General features: G+C 33.8%; 4 protein-coding genes and 1 non-coding gene across 9 annotated transcripts; 2 read left to right on the top strand and 3 right to left on the bottom strand.

The window, feature by feature from the left end:
* Positions 421-9,159, bottom strand: LOC109355597. Of its 4 annotated transcripts, XM_019598832.1 has the most exons (17): positions 9,033-9,159; positions 8,781-8,858; positions 8,316-8,365; positions 8,148-8,201; positions 7,925-7,977; positions 6,964-7,036; positions 6,500-6,561; positions 5,669-5,737; positions 4,829-4,934; positions 4,515-4,579; positions 4,154-4,254; positions 3,573-3,668; positions 2,924-2,991; positions 2,698-2,743; positions 2,207-2,283; positions 1,834-1,871; positions 421-489 (listed from the first exon to the last, which is right to left on the bottom strand). In XM_019598832.1, exons 1-16 carry the CDS (start codon positions 9,084-9,086, stop codon positions 1,865-1,867), a joined length of 1,059 nt encoding a protein of 352 aa, XP_019454377.1. In that variant the 5' UTR covers positions 9,087-9,159; the 3' UTR covers positions 421-489; positions 1,834-1,864. The 4 variants fall into 4 exon arrangements, 3 of the variants coding, with proteins under 3 accessions (XP_019454377.1, XP_019454378.1, XP_019454376.1); XR_002108675.1 differs by lacking the exon at positions 421-489 and having other exon boundaries at positions 1,609-1,871; positions 2,150-2,283; XM_019598833.1 differs by lacking the exon at positions 421-489 and having other exon boundaries at positions 1,609-1,884; positions 2,183-2,283.
* LOC109353781 lies at positions 10,638-13,884 on the top strand. Of its 2 annotated transcripts, none has more exons than XM_019596144.1 (5): positions 10,638-10,718; positions 10,804-10,966; positions 12,471-12,564; positions 13,007-13,206; positions 13,533-13,884. In XM_019596144.1, exons 1-5 carry the CDS (start codon positions 10,659-10,661, stop codon positions 13,646-13,648), a joined length of 633 nt encoding a protein of 210 aa, XP_019451689.1. In that variant the 5' UTR covers positions 10,638-10,658; the 3' UTR covers positions 13,649-13,884. The 2 variants fall into 2 exon arrangements, with proteins under 2 accessions (XP_019451689.1, XP_019451690.1); XM_019596145.1 differs by having other exon boundaries at positions 13,436-13,643.
* TRNAG-UCC lies at positions 17,364-17,435 on the bottom strand. Its single transcript has one exon. It is a non-coding gene; the product is annotated as a tRNA-Gly (tRNA).
* Positions 18,103-20,834, bottom strand: LOC109355596 (50S ribosomal protein L1, chloroplastic). Its single transcript, XM_019598830.1, has 5 exons — positions 20,541-20,834; positions 19,732-20,094; positions 19,040-19,123; positions 18,620-18,745; positions 18,103-18,530 (listed from the first exon to the last, which is right to left on the bottom strand). The coding sequence occupies exons 1-5, from the start codon at positions 20,817-20,819 to the stop codon at positions 18,396-18,398; spliced, it is 987 nt and encodes a 328-aa protein (XP_019454375.1). The 5' UTR covers positions 20,820-20,834; the 3' UTR covers positions 18,103-18,395.
* On the top strand, positions 21,119-22,928 carry LOC109353308 (pentatricopeptide repeat-containing protein At1g34160). The gene has a single exon (XM_019595529.1). It carries the CDS (start codon positions 21,151-21,153, stop codon positions 22,891-22,893), a length of 1,743 nt encoding a protein of 580 aa, XP_019451074.1. The 5' UTR covers positions 21,119-21,150; the 3' UTR covers positions 22,894-22,928.

Raw genomic sequence — 23,006 nt, 5'->3', positions numbered from 1 at the left:
GATCTTTGAGACAATTAAAAAAATAACCCCCTTTATTTAACTCACTTTCACATGATATATAGTTCATATCTTACATCATATATGAACGATGTATGATATCGGGATATGGAGACACACTCATTTTAGTTTTAGGATATGTGATCTCATTCAAAAGAAGAAGTTAATTACAATACCCAACAAGTGTTGAAAGGCAAGCCAAATGGGTCCAAAAAATGTAAACTCCATATTTCCCTGACCTATTACCACTACTTCCGGATTAACCCTTTTACCTTCCAAGTTGTGTTGACCAATTACAAAGTCATGACACACGGAGTATGGAACAGTAGATGTGTACCTAGATCGTCAACTCAATAACCAGGAGCAATAAACTATTCAGAAATAGAATGATGGTGCCAGCATAGGAGCATAGATACACATCGTCCAAGGATGTAGAAACGCGTCTTCTGCTGCTTCGCCATCTCTAAACAACGTTTCCTAACCTTTGTTTTCCTGCAAGCATCGCTTTTTGTTATGAATCCAGACAAACTAGACATGTTTGGTTGAACCACACAACCATCTCCTTTTTATACACTCCTTTGTTAGTTATTACTCGCTTTCTTATCTCAACGCGTTCTCTTCTTTGTGGCCCCACTTTTTTATTCCATCATTTCATGCTACTCACGATCTTATTTATGTCATTCCTATCCCTTCTTTAACTCTCTTTTACCACATACAGACATACATGTAAAAAAATACAACTATAATTTTAAAGCAATCACCACTATTTTATGATTTTTTCTATAAAAACTGAACCAAATATCCTTCACAATATAATATATACTTTATAACAATAATGATTATTATATGAGTGATAAAGGAAGAGTTGAGAATGTTTATGTAATGAAATTGAAATAAAGAAGTATATTTGAAAGGGAAAGTGAAATTTGGTACGTTGTGTATATATGATTTGATATAGTCTAGAAGGAATATGTTAAACAGAGACAATGGAAGTTGCAATTGACCTTTCCACGTCCCATTCTTATCCCTATTCAATCACGTTTTTCTCAATCTCATTTACAAAGAATATCTCTTTTTCTGGTATATATTACAAAGGAATCATCCTCTTTTGCAATTTCTTTATTTGAGTGTGGAATTGGAACTAGATTTTGAAATTCGAATTTTGTATTTGGAATCAATTTGTAAACTTTTCTTCTTTTAATAAGTCTTGGCCATTACTAGAAAACTTACAACACATCTTATTAAATAGAAAAATACATTCATGTACATTATTGTAAATTATAGTTAATGCTTTCATGATAATTATCATCACTGTCCTTATCTCTCATTGTTGTTATCATCATTATACATCATAGCCATTAGCTTTTGTTTACACAAAATTCAAGATTAGCACTGTTAAATCATCATTTTAACTGAATTTAACTGATTTTATCATCCATCGGTGTTTTCCACTTCACTCAACTCTTAAAATTAAAATAGTATTTCCATATATGACTCGTAACTTTGATCTAGTATCTTTGCCTCTGAATAAGGGATGCTATAGAATTCGATGTAGTAAATCTTTCAATGCCAACACAAATAGCTAATCTCACTGTATAACCTTCAACTAAATAACATAAAACTATTGCTTTGTATAATCCCGTAGATTTACATCTAAATAGAATTTACATGGGTTATATTTCTGCCCCCAAGAATTCTGTTGATATTTCACGTAACTAGGAAGAACTATTTATTATGATATTCAATAGCAATAATAGATTTCGCACATGTATTTCATCCATGAATTAAAAGTTTGTTAACTAGGGCTAAGTGACCAAGTCTCTCTTAACCAATTACTTGTAGGCTGAGACGTGACGAGTTTTAACTCTTAGGTCCTGTAAAAACGGAAAGTTTATCAAATCACCAACTGTTAAAAGAACGAGGGCAACCACCAATGTGTTGATCTAGTGGTGTAAGACACCGCTAGATCCTCAGAATGACCAAAATGTCAAATGTTTAATTTTTGGGAGCTAACACTTGTTGGGAGGGGTAATCACACACCTCGAAAGTGATTAGTTTCTCACCCAAAGGGGTGAGAGATACTCTTGGTAGTACAAAAAAAAAAAAATCAACGTCAAAATGAAGCAGATCCATGTGAAATCAAAAGAAATACCTCAAAACAGATGACATTGATTAACAATCAACATCATAGCTAAGATGTAAAGGTTACTGTTTTTGGTGGTAATATTTGTCAAGCAGCATCTCTGAATACTCTCCAAAAGTAAGGGCAGCATTTGATGGAATAAGCTGCAAAAAAATGATAAAAATTCAGCTCATTCTTGAATGTAGAAATGCAGGAAATATACTATGCAGAATGCTAACTTAGCAGATTTTCGAACTCCATATTTCTGAATTGAATTCGTTAGTTTAGTTAAACAAAAAAGCATTCCCGTCTCACATTCCACTAAGTTCTACATATTTGGTGGAACTAAAAATGTCATCATTTTCTTACATGCACCGTGATGTACCTGAACATACATCACATTTAATCCTTATTTTATATGCAAATCATTATCTAAATTGTGATTTTAATTAACCTCTGTTACATTATCACTCATTACAAATCATAATGCAAAATCACTATTTATTTATTCATTTTTAAATGTCATCTTCTGTCAATATTTGTTCAAATCTCAATATTTTGACTTCAGCAATGCATACCTCTCTATGAATGTGAACTTCCTCAGGAAAATTGAGTTTTTCATCCCTGAAAAGCAAAATCCTTAACACATTATCATACAATAAAGCTCATATTCATCATTGACCTTATCTCTATCTAGCATTATAGCATGCTAACGTTGCTAACTCGTACTTCTACTATTGAAGATAATTCCTGACATAATTTGAGCAATAGAACAGTGTAGCATGACTTATTCAAAGAACATACCAGTCAGGCTGCATGAATAATGCAAATGTCGAGCGTTCAATACCGGAAGACTCTTCCCCCTTAGGAGCCTAAATGTACCACAGAATCCATGCTTATATCAGAAAAATGACAATATAAAACAATCAAGAAAAGGAAACATAATTTATTTTTTCAGATGAAGAAAAGGAGAGATGGTAGAAATAAAACTTGGGAATGTCTAGACAAGATCAAGCTATATAATCTGAGCAGCACATAAGGTGAAATACAATTTTGATATACACAGAGCAGTAGAGGTGCTATCTATCTATGGTTGATTGAGAAGGCCTCCGAGCAAACTTAGCATACACCATGTAAGGTTAAAACAACCAGTGTCCCAATTCCCAACTCACATAACAGGAAAAGAAATAAAACTTCCAATCTTAAAACTTAATATTCAATCGAACTGTATGAAGCATTTTAATACATTAACCTCATGCTAAAATAATTGAAAAGAACTGAGACCAAGGAGGAATATAAATTGTAACATCAGCAATTGACATGATGTACGGCAGAAAAACAGAAGGAATATACAAACATAACTCGATCCGCTAGATGACCTGACCATGACATATGTTATGTCTGACAAAATAGGGACAAAAGATTCTAAATGTTTTTGGATTTTTAAAATTACCTGAACACAATGAGGAGTTGCACAAAGATAACCTCCAGAAAGTATTTCAGTGGTTTCGCCAATTTGGAAAGCTATATCATCTTTTCCATAGACAACCTACAAGATGGAATATAGAAGGAGTAAATGCATTGACTAAATCATAAAAACTTCTAAGGTTCATATTTACACCATTTAGGAACAACAGTAGTCAGATTTTACAGTTTAAACCCTCAAAATGCATATAGCTAACAGCTCTTTCAGAAGAAAAAGGAAAGAATCCCTACAATGTTTGATGTTTAGTGTCAAGCGTTATTTTTAGCAGCTCATGTGTCACTAACTGAACATCTAAAACCAAATCAAATTTTTTTTGCAGGCCAGCAACGTTATTCAACACTAGGAAAAAACAAAGGGAGTCATTTTACCAGCAATTTTAATGATTTGACAAAATTTCAATTTTAAGTTGACTAAAAAAGAAGGATGGAATCTTCATATCAAAAGAGAGAACCAAAACCAAGAAGAGATTTTCAGGTTGTAATTATGAACATTTTTCTATCATTTATATCATCCAGTGTTACTTGCAATTCCAGAAGAAGAATGTATACTTTGACAATTTGATCACTTCTTGTTCGAATATAGAGGCCAGCAGCACTATCAGGGCAAGGTATTTCTACACCATCTCTCGTAAAGATAGCACAGGTCAGACCTACACATTGAATCGAAATGGAAATTAGACAAATAATAGCTTGTAAAAATACTAAAAATGTTACTCATGATAACTGCCGAACCCACTTAGTGAGATTAAGGTTTGGTTGTAGTTACAAATGATAATTGTTTTTTATATCCATGGACTCCTCTAATCAAATGAACAAGAGGAATTGGAGGGTCTAAGAAGTTACTATCACACTAAATGAAAATATATGACAATAAACCTATACGATATGACAATAAAGATATGATAGTAACCTGTCAGTGAACCATGATCTGTATGCCATCCACACCAAGAAGACATAGAGTTACCATCTGCATTCCTGCAAGAAGTCATTAGCACTTTGTTAACACTTAATGTACTGTCGTGCATATGCAAACAGATAAACTAGAAAAGTTTGCTATATTCAATCACTTAGTAAACTTCACAAATACAATATACTCTCAACAGTATTCTGAAGTGAACTAAAGCTTTCTGATTCAAGACTATAACCATAAATCCCGTCATAAAATCATTGATATGAACATAGAAATATGATGACAAGCAAGGAGACAATATAAATAAAAATTACCCTTGTTGTGAAGGAAAGTAATACAGCAAACGTCCTTTATGACAGCGGGAGCGCTGAAGTATTGATTCTAGACCTTCATCCTTGTGGATTTTCATCCCTCTGGATACTGAAAAGTTGTTTGAAGGTGACAGAATGGATAAGGACGATAATACAAATGAGAAAGAAAAAAGCATGCAATAGGTAAAGGAACATGGTACAAATAGGCATTAATGACAATTGCCCTACCACCTAAGCTAAGAATGAGAGCACCACCACTCATATGAGATGCTATCTAAGGCCTTCATTTTTTTGGTACTACCAAGGGCATCACATCACCTTTTTGGATAAGGAACTAATCATTTTAGTGGTGTGAGACTGCCCCTCCCAACAAGTGTCACTCCTAGAAATTGAACCCTTGACCTTTTGATCATCATGGGGATCTAGCGGGACCTTATACCACTAGACCAATGCCTTGTTGGTAAGGCCTTCATTTGATACAACAACATGTGAAAGGTGAAAAGGGAATAAAGTTTCATTTTGAGGTAACACATTATATTAAATGTTTAATATTGTCCAGTTTTGTTCTTTTCAATTACATTTTTTTTTTCAAGAAAGAATCTCTACGACTCTACCCCAAATTCTTAGTCCCGTTCCACTTAGAATCATTATGCCAAATCAACTTCATAAGAGATCTTTACTCGACTTTAAAATATGACATAAAATTAGCTTTTTTAGGAAAAAGTAAGCAGAAAAGTGGTCCAACTTCCAACAGTGCAAATGAAATAGAAAGCTACAGGGACACCAATAGGCCATTCAAGATGCCGATGTCCAAAGCCAAATGTACATCACTGGTTGTCTTACCATATTGATCACAGTGATATGCCAACATCAACCCAACATCAAAGATCAGCTTCCCAAGTGCTTTGAAAGCTACACATTAGAAATAAAATAACAGTGACATGTAACCAATCATGTAATATCCAGCAAAGCAGAATTATCAAATAAACTAAGGCAATGTGTCAACATTATCTAATTATATCATGATTTGGAAGATATATAAGTACCATGCTCTTAAACTTTGTAATTTTTAAGTTCAGAATCCAGTAAATCAAGGAAAACAGGACTACATGAGAGCTGAAGGAGCAACGCTTCTACTTTACTTAAAAAGCTTTATCCATATAAGTAATAAAATCATAGGGAAAATCACATTAACCAGCTATAGGTAATAACATTGTCAGGCTTGGAACAATTAACCACTGAATTTGGACTGCTCAAAGTGGTTAATAAGTTACCATTTATTGACTGGAAATAATTTTACCAGGAATTAACTTTTTGTAATTTAAAAAAAAGACTTCGTCAAAGGTGAAATATTTCATTAGATATATACAGTAAGAGTAAAACAAAGGAAACAGTATCTTCAGTGAAGAGCCACAAAAATTTACAAAATCTATAGAAACACAGGAAGAACAACTTGAGGACAACAATCATCACCTGTATGATCATTTACGTAAACAACTACTGACGCCACTAAAGCCTTTTCCTCACTTGCGAGGTCGGCTACATAGATTAAATATTGTCATGTGTTCTACATCGTTTATGTAAAACCAAAGTAAAAAAACATATAAACACAACCCTACACATCAGACAGACAAAAACGGCAAATGCAAAATTAGTTCAGGCTTTAGGGCATACCAACTTCAAGTTCTGGTAATGCACTGCTGGGCCATATATTTGATCCACAATACGATGGGTATCTACAGAATACTCAATATGTAAGGAAATGTGTACAATTAAAGCATAAAGTACTATAAACTCTTTCATTTTTAGCTTGGCATCTACTAGTATTAAAAGTTAAAAGAGGCATCAACCTACACTAATTTTTAACTATGAAGCAACAAGGAAAAAAAATTTAAAGTCAGATGTGATGTTTTGGTACAATTCTGTGAAAAATTGTATGAATGTCATATATCTAAAAGAAGAAATAATTAAACCCAGTTAAATTATTGAATTATGATAAAGCAAAAGTTGCTCTATATCATCCATATAAAATACAGAAACACCAGCTGCAAGAAACAACTTAAAATTGCATTTAAAAAAATAAAAAATTAAACAACTTAAAATTTTAGTATGCAACATGTGTTTTCATTCTCTTTTACCTTTGTATCGAAGATGCATTTGTTGTAGGTGTATCAAGTATGGGATTGGCATAGAAAGATCCTTTTAATAAATCTGCACTCAGGGAAGAAAAAAGTACAAAAAAATATGAAAATAATCCTTACTTGATAATGCAGGTAAGTTAACAAATTTTCAGTTTGCAAAATGTGTGCATGTAACAAAGTTATAACATGCAAAAACTTATTATGTTCAAAACAGCTTATAATCAAAAGCTTTATAAGAGGGCTTTGAAAAGTGTGCAATTATTTCTCCTCAAATAACCTTTCTCAATCATATATTGAGAATTAGTATTTCGAAATTCACAGACTGTATCTCATTCTTTCTGGGCACTAGCAATGCCCGTTTTCCAGGTCCTGTGTACCATGGTAAAGTATTACAAAAAATGCACTGTTGCTTTTAACTTACTTGTGAGTTATGAGCAACTAAATATTGCCTTTCTCCTAGCATACCTTATGCATATGAATGCATTCAAATATGCATGGATATTAGGATATACCCGTACACGATGTTGTCATTTCTATGCTATCACATATCACCGTAGCATGTTCAACCTATATTTATGTTTCATGCACATGTATTTATAACTTAGCCTTGAAAAGTACACTCTTTCATCTTTCCTTTTTTAGGTGAAAATTTTCCCCAACAAAAGAAGCAAATCAGCTCTCTTCAATCATAATTACAAAGCTTGTTTAAACTGCTCAAAGGTTTTTCCTTTTAGGGTTGTGGGATTGGAAAATTAACTTCAGCAAGGGGAAACAAAAAAGGGAAAGTACAACAATGGGCAGGATAAAACATCCTGTAAAACAGAATAATCAAATACAGAGAAGGAACATAAACAAAGTTTTAAATGACGCAAGTTAGTGAAATAATTATACAGATCCAAAATCAAGACATGCTCCAAATAGCCAAGGAAGAAACACTAGAGATGGAAGAAAGAGGTACCAGGCTTCCCAGATTCAAGATTCTCTTTCCCATGACTCCAACCAAAATTGTACCTAAGAATTCACGGTGGATAGAAGAAACGTTATGTGCCGCTGTAAAAGAACTACAAATACTGAGCATTGAACTAATGGCAAAAGATAATATCTCCAGACTATTGAATGAAGTGAGGTGACTATGTAAAGTGGAAATTAGTTGTAAGAAGTCATGAACACTAAGGAATTACCTACTATGAGGATCTTCAAGACCCTCCTTCACTTCTTTAGGAAGATTGGCCAATCTGAAATAAGGAAAGGAAAATTTTATCATCAATAAAATACTCCTAATGACCTCCTTTGATATTGCATCAGGAATATATGTTGTTCACTTGTTCTACAATTTTCATAGCACATACCTAGGTGCAAGATGCAAAAGATTTGTGCGCAGCGAAGAGTATCCTGGGACCTGTAATTCATTCCAATTAAATATGTATAGTGGCCATAAAATCGAGAAACAGAAGTAGGCAGTTCTAAAGCTTCTACATCATATCTACCATCATCACTTTCGAGCACAAAAATGGAGTTTATGAAGAGAAATGGGCATAGCATACCCCTAAAATAAACACAATAATATACAATTGTCATGTAATTAGCAAAGAAATATGTCCATAAGTTTTATTCTTTTCTTTGTGGCATCTTACAGACTTGGTCAATCTTTAGGAACAGAGACAAGTATGATCTTAAGTTTACAGACCAAGGATTGAACTTAATTAATCGAAATTGGCAGTTCAGAAATCATAGAACAGTGTATAATAATTGTTTTATTATTAGAAAAAGAGGCATAAACAAAAGGAGTGAAAGGTGCAAGAGCATGAACATACATCAGTGACCGATACAATCCCGAGTCCATCGCGTCCAAAACCTTGTTCAATCTGGAAAGTCAAGTCAGTGTTCCTATCCTGTCACAACGAAATTAAGAACAAGTGGATGAAATATTAAACACAAAATTAAGTATCAGAAATGACGAAAGAGGCATTGAAACACACAACATGAATGATAATGATGTTTTAGTTTTGAAGTTGAAACGATTTCAAAAAAGATGAGAGAGAGAGGGAGAGAGAGAGAGAGAGTACTTGAAGGTGGGAGAAAGGAATGGAGACGGTGGTGAAAGTAGGGAAGGAGGACATGGTGTGCCAAACAATACGGCGGGAACGACACCGTTAACAGGTAATGGGAGCGGGAATACACAGATATTCAACACACCCACTTTTCAGAACAAGGAATATTGGTACAATGGTGCATATATACTACCACTTCAAGTCAAAACATAGCAATGAACATTAGTTCAAGTAATATATGTTTAAAAATGTCTGCTGAGAGAGAATTAGGCCCACATATATATCTGTGGACTCATATATCATATCTTGCGTTCTTATTTCTATAATTTAGTGTATTTCAATTTGTTTATCTTTAAACCAAATTAACGCGGAATTTTACCGTCACTAAATTACCACAAAGTTGTAACGTTTATGTTGCATTCATGCCAAATGTTTTTTATACTTTTTGTTGACATTAATATCAAATTGATTGGTATTGAAAGAGGATCAAACGTAGAGTCCACGTTAACCAAAAAATAATATTCTATACTGAATGAAGAAAAGGGTAGAGTCCACACGCTTCATGAAAACCATTTATACATATATTGCAAGGTGAATAGAAATTGGTTACTAGGTAGTGACATTTAGGTGCAATCTTTATGTCCAATAGTAGTACAAAAAGAGAATGTTTTAATAGGATACGTTAAAACCCTAAACTTCATGGTGTTCTTAAGGCTATGTGTGTTGAAGATGTTAAGAAGAAAGAAACTTATCTCATTTATTTAACCATTTCATTATGGTAATGTCCTATTAAGGTGTAATCTTTGTTTCTTCGATTTTTTGTTTTCTACTTTTGAATTCACTCTTGATTTTTTTATAGTCTCTTTTTATTCATACCCAAACAATGAGATACAAGTTGATGTATATGCATATATATATATATTCCAACATACTAGTATACATATAATGTAAAGTACAATTTAGAATGTTCTCCTGTTAAGATTTGCATAAATCTCTAGATGATGTGTAATTGGCAAGGTTGAGAGCTGGAATGGATAGATGTTTGGCATAACTCTATTTGAATTAGGACCAAAATATTCTAAACCCCTATCTCAAGAGTGTATTATGTAACATATAATATGTTAGATTAGATAAAAAATTTATCCTAAATTGGTGCTTACGGATAACTTTAAGTTATCTCAAAAAAATATTAAGCCTAACAGTATAATCTATTTAATTACAAGTTGATATGTATATTATTTTTCTATAACTAGAATTATTATACAAAATTGAATATAGAAAAATTTATAAAAAATAATAATTTAGTTTCAATTTAGATAGCTTAACCAGAAATATATATATTAGTTTGACTAAAAGCAATGGGGATAACCGATTAATGTTGGTTCAAGTGATACATGCTTGATTTTTCTTTAAGCAAGGTATCAGATTCAAATCTTATGAGAGAGCTAGGCCACATATAACTGTGGATGTTCTCGGCTCGGACGTGATTGTCTTTAGTGTGAGGATACAGTGACAAACCAAACAAATAACGGGATTAGGAGGTTGGAGCGGAAAGGGTGGTTTTGACATAGTGGTTAATATAAATGATTTGGTGAGCCCTATATGAAGCGCGGGAAGCGTGTTTAAAAGTGAGAATAGGGAATGGAGGATTCAGGAGCCATCCTCTGTCACATTTCTTCTCTCAAAGAAATGCTCGACCAGGTCTTCATTCTTTTTCTTCTTCTTCTCCTCTTACTTTCAATTTAGGTTTTCATTTCATCATTCACAAACTAACATTAAAAATCAGGTTAACGAAGATATCGAAGCGAATATTGAGGTTACGCGAGAAATTGAATCCAGCATCGTCAAATGCGAGGAGATCCAAAAGGATTTTCAAACTAAGGAAGCTGCGTTGGTCCACACAAGTGCCTCCTTGCAGTTTGAGACGCTTGGATACGTCACCGTTGCTGGTTCGTAACTACTAACTACTACCATCAAATCTAATCAAATCAAATGTTTCTAATCAATTATTCTTTACATTGTACTCACCTATCACTGTAAAGCTCGTTAGAGATAAAAGAGCACGTTAATTCCTCAATGTATATGAAGGGATACATTTTCACGCACTAAACATGTAATAGTGTCTATTTTAAAGTGATAAGTAACTACACCGTTACAATCAAAATGAATATTTACTCCTTGATTTTGGTGTTGATATGTCAATTCGGAAATTTATAGAAATTTATTCATGCCACTTGTCGCCATCATCATATCATACTGGAACCTCAGGTACTTCGTAGGATCTGAATTCTTGAGATTTCTAATTCAGCAATAATTGGATTCCATGGAACTGTCCTATACCAAAAGTATCTGTAATTATTTTTGTTCTGTAATTCTCAGATTTCTTTCTATGGTTAGAGCTACTTTGGGATTTTGGATTTTGGAAGCATTTGATGATGGAAGTAATTATATGCTTCTCACTTTAACAGATGAAAATTTGAAGTTATAGAAGGAAAAGATTAATTAAAATTTTGAGCAAATATTGCAGATAGTATGCATAGAAGTTGATTTGGTGATTTTTTTTATAAATATTAAAAAGTAAACTTAATTTCTGCTTTATTATATATCGATGGAAAATTTTATTTTATTGACCTGCCATATCACATGGTACAATAGAAGTAAATGGTGAAATTAGTCTTTGAATTTTTTTTAAGACCGCTCATATTATTCCCCTGCATAATGAAAATTTACTGAACCCCTGAATGTGCATTTTGTTTTTCAAATTAGCAACTATGAACAGAAGATAATTTTATCTACATGACTAATTTGAATTTGAACGGTAGAGTGCATATTCAAGACCTAAAGAGTAATAATTTCCATCATCCAAGGACTAATATGACCAACTGGTGTATCTTTAATACATCAATAAATTAATTTAAGCGCACACCTTTCTGTCATTTTCTTCATAGTTTATAGATATCAGATCAACATACTAAGCCATTAGTTGACATGACCTACCTGTATTTAAGCACACACCTATCGGAAAATTGTAAAATGTATTTAATTTCTAGAACTTAGCTTAGCCAACTTAGTAGGATAAATTTTGATTGTTTTTATATTTAATTTCTAGTAGTCAAATGTTTCTTTCAAATTCACAAGCCACAAGAATCATCAATATGTGCATGTTTATGATGAAATTTCCTAAATACCAAATCTATAAGTTTATCCATAAATAAAAAAATTCCACTCTTTTTTCTGTTTTTCTGAAGTTTTTTAGGATATTAGAACAAATTCTGAAAGAAATTGATGTCATAGATTCTAGTTACTTTCACAAAAGTATTTTTTATTGGATCTTTAGCAGAGGCTAAGTTAACCAATAGCAGTTGAGTGTTTGGATATATTATTGTTTGGCGATTTCATTTTTTCTTCTCAATCTCTTTGTGCAGCATATAATTTTTTCCTTTTCATTTATAGCTGATTTCAGTGTCTCAGTGAGCTCCTTGGAGAAGGAGCTATGTTGTCTTAAAATGAAGCGGGAACAGATCACTAATAGAATGGATACAAAACGGTATTGAAAATTTCTTCATATTTGTAGGCGTAGTTATTGAAATCTGATTTTGTTTTGGGATTTCCATCCAACTTAAACTCGACCAGCAAAGGATGGAACTAATTTTCATGGGTGCTTTTGTCTCTGTCAAAGGAAGACAATCCTTTTTGGCAAGAATATAGGTTTTGATTTGGACCTAGTATGAGGATAACTTCTATTATCCTATTGCTTATTGAATATCATTTATCATTCTTTGCTATGTGTGGCTACATCCAATATAGAACATTCATAATTTCATATACTACTACCTTTATGTGTGTGTATATGTCTTGCATTCTAATAGTATTAGGAATTCATGTTTTCTTATGCAATCTACAATATAATTAGTTTTTCGTGGCAGTGGCATTAACTTATGCAACATTGCATCTTAATTTTGATGAGTGGTTGATATGTTTCTATGCAGGGAAGATTTTACAACACTATGTCTAGAATTCCAGAGAGATATTGACAAGAGAAAAAATTGTGACGTGAGGATATTGTTGTCTGAGAAAGACTCCCTTGAAAATGAAATCCAACTTTTGGAGAAGAAAAGTAATGTTTTGAAAAATTCAGTATTGGCATTTGTGGAGGAAATTCTTGAAGATCTCCATAGTTCAAACAAAGGTAATATGAATTTGCTATACTACTATTGACGTCAAACTCACATAGGGAAGAAAGTTTTAAGTTTAAACTTATCTTACAATCTCTCTCTGTGAATTGTTTGGGACCATTTTTCAGACTAGTTATACACCTCTAGCCTCTAGGACTTAATTTTCTTGTCTTGCACTTGACCAAACTACGGACCACATGTAGAAGGAAGTTAATACAGCTGCACACATTTTTGGCAGAACAGATTCTTGGACTTAATGATGGAGTATTATTTGATGTTGAATAGCCAAAAGTGATGTATTTTAAGTTGGTAACTTTTATCACCCACGCCCCTAATGCAGCATTAGAGGTTGAGATACAGCGGAGGAACTGGGAGAATGAGAAATTGCTCAAGGATATTAATGATTTGAAGACTACACTGCTTTCGGCAATGGGGAAAAGTGATGATATATTGTAAATTACTTTCTTATAAACTAAAATTTCGTAGAGATGGAGTTTCAAGATGTCGATTTTTTCAAATTTGGACCTTATTATGGGTCTTAGCTATGGATTTATAATTTTGAATTAAAAACTAATGTAATGACAAATGGTGTCAGTGTGTCCTTTTGGTTCATCACTAAATTTGCATCATCATGATATGTCATTTTCTTTTCTTTCCTTTCTTGGCTTAACATGATATGGCAGTTCCATCCACGTGACTTTGAATTTTACTTGTTATGGAATATTTGAAGAATCGTAAATGGTTACTACATACATTTGAAGGAAAACTAAGTTACTGCATGAAGAAACTCCTGTGGGTACAGTGAAGTTGGGAAGTGTAAAGAATTGAAAGTGGGTCAAGGAAAGATTGTTTTGTTTTTGAATTCTTTTTTGAGGCAACTACCTCTTTGCTTTGATGCAGCTTTTCATGTTTGGTCACTGTTGGCTCCTCTGGATTATGCTGCCTCACATGTCCCCACTGGCCAGAGCCATTGGTCAAACTAAAAGACTTTGATTTGAGAAAAGTTTGAAGTTAATCTTCTTGTTATACTACCATCTTACCCACCTCCATCAAAAATTACAACCATGCTCATATATATATGGTGTGGATGTCAATATGGATAAACTATCATTTGTCTAATCTTAAAAATAAAATATACTCACAAAAAAACATGTTACATTTAGGTGGGTAATGTCTAGTATGACTTATATGAATATATGGATAACTAGAGTATGTATGAAGATTGAGACTAAATTGTTACACATGTGAGTATGTATTGTCATCCCATCTATTCCTCCCCTTTAAAGTGAAATTATTTCATGTATTAAAATATTGTAACCGGTCAAAACTAGATAAAGTTAATTGAAAATTTAATGGATTATAATCTTTTGATCAATCACATATCTTTTAACACATGAAATGATACAAAAGATAAAATATATGATTTCTCCTTAAAAGTATTATTATTTGTTATTTTTTCAGGCCAAGGGAAAGCTCATAATAAATATTACAAGGAGAAAAAGTAGAGGGTAAAATAGGTTAAGAGAGAGTCTCTGGAGGCTTGATCCCAAAAATACTTTATACTTGAGTTGACTCTAATAATATTCATTATTATTGTGACAATTATTATTATTATTTTTGATAGGCTGTGTTTTTCGACAGAAAAAGAAGGTAGAACTATTAAGATCGAAATCTGAGTACTTAAACTTTATATCTCATGATTTTACAGAATGAACTCAACTACCTCTTATAATTGTTATTATTTGATTGTGAAAAAGTGTTGGTACCCTAAGTGTAGGTATGAGTGAGATATATAGGTGGGACATGTGATATGATGCACCACAAATAAATTAACTCCACGTTTGGTTTCTTCATTGGCGACCAAGGAGAGCCAGATGCACAAGACAACCACAAATAAGGAAGGGATGTTCTGTCCAACTCGGTATCTCCTATCATATCCCGCATCATTTATATTTAGACACGTGTATTTAATATATTACTTTTGTAAAATAAAATAAAATTAAAGTGTTATTTTTATTTGTTGACAAAGAAGGATTTGGTCGGGACACAAGGACAAGAACTCTAAGGGAAGGAGGATCCACTTCCCCACTAATACCATGCCATTTAATCTATTCCTTCCTATATAAGGACACCACTCTCTCCCCTATTTTCATGTAATTCAAGTAATCATTGCCTCTACCTCATGTTTCAACTTCATTGCACATTCAAACTCCCCCAAAAGTGATATACTTCATATGATAATATTATAAAGCACTAAAAAGTAAACCATATGTTTGAGAAAGAGCATAGAGGAAGCATAGAGAAGGTGATGAAGATAGAAAATAGTGATGAGTCAATTAGAGTATCCAAAAGAAGGGTTGGCAAAGGAGTGGGTGGTCTTCTCAAAGAAGGTAGAGGAAGGTTTTATATACTTAGAAGATGTATCATGTTGCTTCTTTGCTCCAATTATTAGTACTTAGTCACTATTAATTTGTATCCCTAAGTTTTCTTGAAAATATAGTACTACTATAATGTATGTATATTACTGCCAACATGAGTATTTTATGTTTTTCTTTTATTTTCCTTCTTTCCTCTTGTTCTAGTTATCATTTTTAAAAATAAGGGAGAAACTAATCTGTTATACATAAAGAAAAGTAAGATTATATAAAATGAACAAGAAATTTGTGTTAGTTTCATTATATATTAAACCTTTGGCTCAATTTGATAATTTTGAAAACGACTTTGTTCCAAAAAAACTAATCAATCATGGAGTTTAAATTATCAAGTGAAGATATGAACATTTATATATTTCATCCTTCAACTTATTGTTTTGGTTGGGTATTTTACAATGACTCAATGGACTATCTCATTCACACACACAAACTTCTTTAATAATTTAAGAGGAAACTAATTGAAGCTTTTCTTTGCTTACATACTTATTTACCGAAAAATGTTATACAGTAGATTTATGCACAAAAAGTAAAAGTCATATAGTAGAGATTTCTAAGTGATCTTATCACTTCTTAATAAGCCTAATATATTCTACACATTTTGTTTGGTGTACTACAATAAACACTCTATCACAAACAAGTAAGAGTCATGCTGTGCCATAAAAAAGTGCATAATAACGTGAGTTAATTACACTTATACCCTGAGTTTAGTGAAATTATATAAATCACCTCTCACTTTTTTACACTTACACAAACCTCCCATAGTTTTTATATGTTTTCATTACATTGACCACCCTCGCATGATAAATAAGTGTAATATTTTAAACAAAAAAATGTGATAAATGCAATTAAGTTAAATAAAACATAGTATATTGTGATGAAAAATCTAAATAATATACAAATCAATGTATTTTTTATTATTTTTTGTTATAAAATGCGTCAACAATTCTACAGAGATATTGTTTAAATTGCTCTTATACTATATTGTAACGAACCAAAAATAATAAAGAGGTACCAACTGATATATTATTTGGATTTGTCTCCACAATATACCATATTTTGTTTAACTTAATTGCATTTGTAACAAATCTTCCTCTGAAAAAACAAACAATCAGTAAACTTTTGAAGTACCCATTAAGGTCCAAAAGTTATTTCTTTTGATATTTTTTAATCTTTAATTAATGGACACCCCATTAATCTACATAATCTATATCTAAATAATAAGAATACACTTGGGTAACTTCCTTTTTCTCTTCAAAACATATGTAATGTTAATAGTGGCCTAAAACAGTGAATAAGTTATAGAGTAATCCTATAAGGTGAGACAAAACACTAGGAATAGAAATAGAGGAATTATGTGATACTAAAGTCTCAAGCTTCATTCCTAATTAGGATATAAACTCGGGAATAAGGAAAATTGTGTTGATATAAAAAGACAAGATTGCATTGAAAAAAGGTTCAAGTAGTGGAAGTAGTACTAGTACTATATTTGCATCTCAGTTTGACTTGTCAAATCTCTGCTCACTCTTGTGGAGTCCTTTTCACATTCTACGCTATTTTACTTCCTTTTCTACCACAAACACAAACACAAACACATATATACTTACCTCCATAGTCACTATTCACTGAGAATTTAATATGGGGTTTTCAGCACATAATACAAATTAATTGAATATTTTTATTGTAAAGTTTGTAAACTTGTTAGAGTTGATTAATTATAAATATTTAGTTAAAAAAAGAGCTGCGTTTGCCGGGAGTCGAACCCGGGTCTATTGCTTGGAAGGCAATTATCCTAACCGTTGGACTACAAACGCTACTTGATGGTACTACATGTAAATCATATAATACTAGATAATATAAACTAATACAAACTAATTATCTTTTTATATGGAGGGTATGTTTAGCAACAATATATACAACTAGGACATCTAATAAGACATTATTAAAGTATGAGAAGGGGATAAAAGAGTTCATTCATTTTATTAAGAAGTGAAAGGAGAGCATGTACCAAAGTTTTTTTTTGTACTATCAAGAGTTCCCACACCCTTTTTTGGGTAAGGAACTAATCCCTTTCGGGGTTCGTGGTTACCCCTCTCAACAATTGTCGCTCCTAGAAATCGAACCCTTGACCTTTTTGTTATTCTGGGAATCTAGTAGAGTCTTAGACCACTAGATCAACATATTTTTGGGGAGTGCCCAGGAGGATCTAAATCTTTCCTTCTCTCAAGTGTTTAAGAAAGTCAAATTTTGCTTGAGTTTGTGTATTTATTTTTATAAGATCCAAAGCCAAACTTGTATTGGCACTTGGAAAGTACTACTTTGTTACTACTGTTTCAGATGCACCCCAAAATAGCTTCTACTTTTTAATACAAACCATTGATGTGACCATGGACAAGTGCACATTGGCCTACAAGGTCATACCAATTACAATGAAAAAAGCTGTTACAGTTTAAAAATATGTGCAGAACTCAAATCATCAAATGTAAAAGTCAAAATTTGTTACCAGGAAAGAAAATGTAATTAAAACTCAGGTGTTAGTTACAAAGTGGTACAAGGTAAATAAAATCCTCTGGCTGGAGTCAAAGACTATGCAGTGTGCATATTTTAGGTGCAGCTATTTAACAAAGATATATAACTTTTAACCACCAAAGTATATCACTCATTCATCCCTGTATGGGACTTCGGAAACATCTTCGACTAAATTTTTGGCAAGATCAGACAATGGCACCCAGAAAGCTGACTAAATCAAAACAAGCATTGCATTTACATGTGTTCTATTCTGATGGAAGTTTGTAATCAAGCATCTCCCTGATGTTTAACCGAATCGAAGGCCCCATTGCTGAGCATATGTGAGCGCTTTTCCAGTAGACACCTTTCGCGCCTGATGGTTTGTTTGTCTCTACTGATCTCTGTGGAATTAGGATATTCAATTAAACTGTTTACATACTTGATCATTCTATGCAATAAGATTAAAAAGGAAGGTTAGAGATGAACATACTATTGCAGCAACCAAGTTTACAAGAAGATCCTCTTCCGGAAAATCAGCTTTTCCAAAAGGTAAGTGCACAATTCCAGTTTTATCTGCTCTGAATTCAACTTTTCCCTGTTTGAATTCTGCTATAGCCTGAACAGGTGAATTTGAAAGATTCCTGGTTAAACTAAGTAGAATATTTCTGAATTGAAAGACTTGCAACATTGTCACAAGCAAAACAAATCAATGCTGTTAAATTTTTTCATCTATTCCCCCTTGCCTAAATGTTAGAATCATGTTTTATATATTTTTCAAGAAAAAAGATAAACTCGATATCTACTAATTAAAACTCCAGGTTCTATATAACTACACTATACAAACAGCGCAAACACTCCTTTGCAAGTGAACTTGAAAAGAAAAGATACACAATAGAAGTGGACAACACACCTGAGGAATATTAGGAGTTACAGTGCCCGCTTTTGGATTTGGCATCAGTCCTCTTGGCCCCAGAATCTTACCTAGGCTAGCAACCTGATACAACCAACAATGACAGTTAAGCAAGTTTCCGTCATAAATATCAATCCAAAAAAACTTCATTGAATTACTGAACTCTTTGTAATTACATACTACCAGGACAATATATCTAAAGGCCTAACCATAGTACCTTATACGTGTACTAAAGCACCTAGCATGCCACAATTGACATACACATCGGTTTGTTAGTTTATTTAAAAGGGAATTTAGAGAGGACAAATGCATCTTATCAAAATCTTTTTAGAATGTCAGGCAGGAACACATGGGTAGCATCCCATACGATGCCATCTAATTTTAATATTCACTTACGAAAGATGATTAGCATTTTAGCACATGAAGAAAATCAACTGTGACATGCTATGCTAGCACAGATTAAACATGCATTAACTGCAAATGTATTGAAGGGACGACAATGAACAGAGTAGTCTCTAAAATAATCAGAATTAGACATACCAACCACTTAAAAGGTGATTTCTAATCCACATTAGGAGATAATTCAGCCAGTTACCAACTTTTTGTATCACTTACTGAGATACACCATTTAGTTAAGGTTTGAATTGGATAATAAAATCTAAAGAGCAAGTAAAAGAAGATAAATTTAAGACCTTAGGCATCATATCAGGAGAAGCAATTAATTTATCAAATTCCATGAAGCCTCCTTTGATCTGTTCTATGAGGTCTTCTCCTCCGACCAAATCAGCTCCTGCATTTGTGGCTTCATCGAATCTTTCACCTTGAGTAAGAACTGCGACTTTAACAGGCTTTCCAGTTCCCTTAGGGAGACTAACGGTAGCTCTTAACTGTTGATCATTATATTTAGGATCAATGTTGAGGCGGAAATGTGCTTCCACTGTCTCTACAAATTTGGTTTTAGCTGTTTCTTTAACCAATGATATTGCTGTGTTCAAGTCATACTCTTTCTTATGCTCCCTCATGTTTTGAATTTCCAAGAATCTCTTGGACCTCAGCTGGTGAGAGACATTGAAATAAAGAACCATTAAAGAGAGAGTTAGGAACTATGAAGCACAAATACATGTGTCAGGTACAATACGTATGTGATACGTCGACACATATATTTCTAAAATATAGCATACGATACGTTCAGATATAGGCGTATAAAATAGTAAAAATATATAAAATATGACAAAATTATAAGTGTAAATCAAAATATTTAAAATAGAAAATATAATGAAAATTGTAAATCATTGTCATCTAAAATTTCATGTACTAACACTAGACAATATAGCAGAATAATTCATAAAATTGATAAAACATATCTGAAAATGTATCCTATAGGTATCCTTCACGAATCCAAGAGTATCCGTGTCGGACACGGACACATGAAGGGTGTTGAACGTATCCGTGCTTGAGAGGTTAGGAAGATAGATAGATAGATAGATAGATAGATACCCACCCTGTCCCTCTTGAGAGGCAAAGCAGCTTTCCCTTTCTTAGGCTTAGTGGTGATGATGAGAGTGTCGTTGGAGACATCATCAACAACTCCTTCTTCATCTTCTTCTTCAACTGTTTCAACCTCTGCAGAAACGACATACCTGGTGAAGTTGAGATGGGGCCAGTTGGGTGGCTTTGTGGAAATGAAAGGGAAGAGAGAAATGGAAGAGCGGAGAGAGAGAGAGGAAGAAGAAACGTGAGAAGAAGAAAGCATCGGAGGAGTGAGAGTAGCCATAGCCATGGAAGGAGAGAAGAACAGAAAAGAGGGTTCAAGATATCTATCCAAATAGATAGGGTATGTATTATGTATATATGGATGTCCTATATATTACACACATTATTACTTTATTACCCTACTTCTAACTTTTCAACCATTTATATTTTCGATTTAATATCTATACACCGACTACGACTCTCAAACAAAAAGTAAAACAAATTAACGATGAATGTGAATGATACGTTGATAGTGTAAAACTTTACATTCATAAACATATTTATATTTAGTGGGTTCATTCATTTAATAAAGTTAGCATAGTAGTATCTTCTTTTATTTGTTGGTGTTAGTTGATGGAATGGGTTCTCTGATTGAGCTTGATTCATCACTCTTCCACAAATGTAACTCTCTTATTCAACTGAAGCAACTTCATGCTCATCTCATCACCACTGCTCAATTCCAATTATGCCCTTCTTCCCGCACCAAACTCCTCCAACTCTGCGCTCTCTCCCCCACCGCCGGTGCACTTTCCTTCGCCGTCCTTATCTTCCGCCGTATCCAATCACCCTCCACCAACGACTGGAACGCCATTCTTCGAGGTCTCGCTCAAAGTCCCAACCCCACCACTGCTATCTCATGCTATCGTTCAATCACACGCAGCCCACAAAAGGTTGATGCTTTGACTTGTTCCTTCTCGCTCAAGGCTTGTGCTCGTGCATTGGCTTTTTCTGAAGCCACACAGATACATTCTCACCTTTTGCGTTTTGGGTTTGCAGCTGATTTACTCTTGCTTACCACTTTGCTTGATGTCTATGCAAAAACTGGTTATCTCCATGCTGCACACAAGGTGTTTGATGAAATGGGTAAACGAGATATCGCATCATGGAATGCTATGATTTCTGGGTTGGCACAAGGGAGTCGACCCGGTGAAGCGTTGTCGTTGTTTAAAAGGATGAAGGAAGAGGGGTGGAAGCCTAATGACGTGACAGTTCTTGGTGCGCTCTCGGCTTGTTCGCAATTGGGTGCTTTGAAACAGGGCGAGGTTGTTCATGGTTATATAGTGGACGAGAAGCTAGACATGAATGTGATTGTATGTAACTCGATTATTGATATGTATGCGAAATGTGGGTTTGTTGATAAAGCTTATTCGGTGTTTGGTGAAATGAAGTGTAGGAAAAATCTTATCACATGGAATACAATGATCATGGCTTTTGCGATGATTGGTGATGGATATAAGGCGCTTGAGCTTTTGGATAAGATGGTTCTAGATGGAGTGCATCCAGATGCAGTGTCATATCTTGCTGCGTTATGTGCATGCAACCATGCCGGGTTGGTGGAAGAAGGGGTTAGGTTGTTTGATTCAATGATCGAGTATGGGGTGAAACCTAATATTAAGCATTATGGGAGTGTGGTTGATTTATTGGGTCGAGCAGGAAGGCTCAAAGAGGCTTATGATCTCATAAACTCCATGCCTTTGTTGCCTGATGTGGTGCTTTGGCAGACTTTGCTTGGGGCTAGCAAGACTTATAGGGACGTGGAAATGGCTGAGATAGCTTCGAAGAAGCTGGCTGAGATGGGTTCTAACAGCTGTGGGGATTTTGTCTTGTTATCGAATGTTTATGCCGCTCAACAGAGGTGGCACGATGTGGGGAGGGTTAGGGAGGCCATGAAAAGTAGGGATGTGAGGAAGGTGCCAGGATTTAGTTACACAGAAATAGAGGGCAGGATACACAAGTTTGTGAATGGTGATCAGAGTCACCCAAATTCCAAAGAGATTTATGCAAAGCTGGATGAGATCAAGTTTAGGACTAAAGCCTATGGATACATAGCTGACACTAACCTTGTGTTGCATGATATAGGAGAGGAGGACAAGGAGAATGTTTTGAATTATCACAGTGAGAAGTTGGCGGTAGCATATGGTTTAATTAGTACAGTTGAGGGGGCACCAATTCAAGTTATAAAGAACCTTAGGATATGTGTGGATTGTCATGCTGTGATGAAAATTATATCAAAGATTTACAATAGGGAGATTATTGTGCGGGATCGAGCACGATTTCACAGATTTAAAGAGGGTGTATGTTCTTGCAGAGATTATTGGTGAAATTAATATACAAATCATACATTGATGCCAAATGATATATAAACTTTTTAATTGAACTCCCTTCCAAACTCAACATTACTACCACCATCTTTATTGTTAGTTATTATTAACCT

This window comes from Lupinus angustifolius, chromosome LG08 (assembly GCF_001865875.1).
Source record: "Lupinus angustifolius cultivar Tanjil chromosome LG08, LupAngTanjil_v1.0, whole genome shotgun sequence".
Taxonomy (NCBI): Eukaryota; Viridiplantae; Streptophyta; class Magnoliopsida; order Fabales; family Fabaceae; genus Lupinus; species Lupinus angustifolius.
The sequence above is the reverse complement of the archived record's forward strand: the minus strand, read 5'-3'. Positions and strand labels throughout refer to the sequence as shown.

Excerpts from the sequence above, each read along its gene's own strand:
- LOC109353781 (XM_019596144.1), top strand. The coding sequence starts at position 10,659 with ATGGAGGATTCAGGAGCCATCCTCTGTCACATTTCTTCTCTCAAAGAA. Across the intron at positions 10,967-12,470 it reads TGGATACGTCACCGTTGCTG|CTGATTTCAGTGTCTCAGTG; the intron begins GTTCGTAACTAC and ends TTTCATTTATAG. Across the intron at positions 12,565-13,006 it reads AATAGAATGGATACAAAACG|GGAAGATTTTACAACACTAT; the intron begins GTATTGAAAATT and ends GTTTCTATGCAG.
- LOC109355597 (XM_019598832.1), bottom strand. The coding sequence starts at position 9,086 with ATGTCCTCCTTCCCTACTTTCACCACCGTCTCCATTCCTTTCTCCCAC. Across the intron at positions 6,562-6,963 it reads AATGCATCTTCGATACAAAG|ATACCCATCGTATTGTGGAT; the intron begins GTAAAAGAGAAT and ends AGTATTCTGTAG. Across the intron at positions 2,992-3,572 it reads CAACTCCTCATTGTGTTCAG|GCTCCTAAGGGGGAAGAGTC; the intron begins GTAATTTTAAAA and ends TGGTACATTTAG.
- LOC109353308 (XM_019595529.1), top strand. The coding sequence starts at position 21,151 with ATGGGTTCTCTGATTGAGCTTGATTCATCACTCTTCCACAAATGTAAC.
- LOC109355596 (XM_019598830.1), bottom strand. The coding sequence starts at position 20,819 with ATGGCTATGGCTACTCTCACTCCTCCGATGCTTTCTTCTTCTCACGTT. Across the intron at positions 19,124-19,731 it reads CTCCTGATATGATGCCTAAG|GTTGCTAGCCTAGGTAAGAT; the intron begins GTCTTAAATTTA and ends TGGTTGTATCAG. Across the intron at positions 18,746-19,039 it reads TAACTCCTAATATTCCTCAG|GCTATAGCAGAATTCAAACA; the intron begins GTGTGTTGTCCA and ends TCACCTGTTCAG.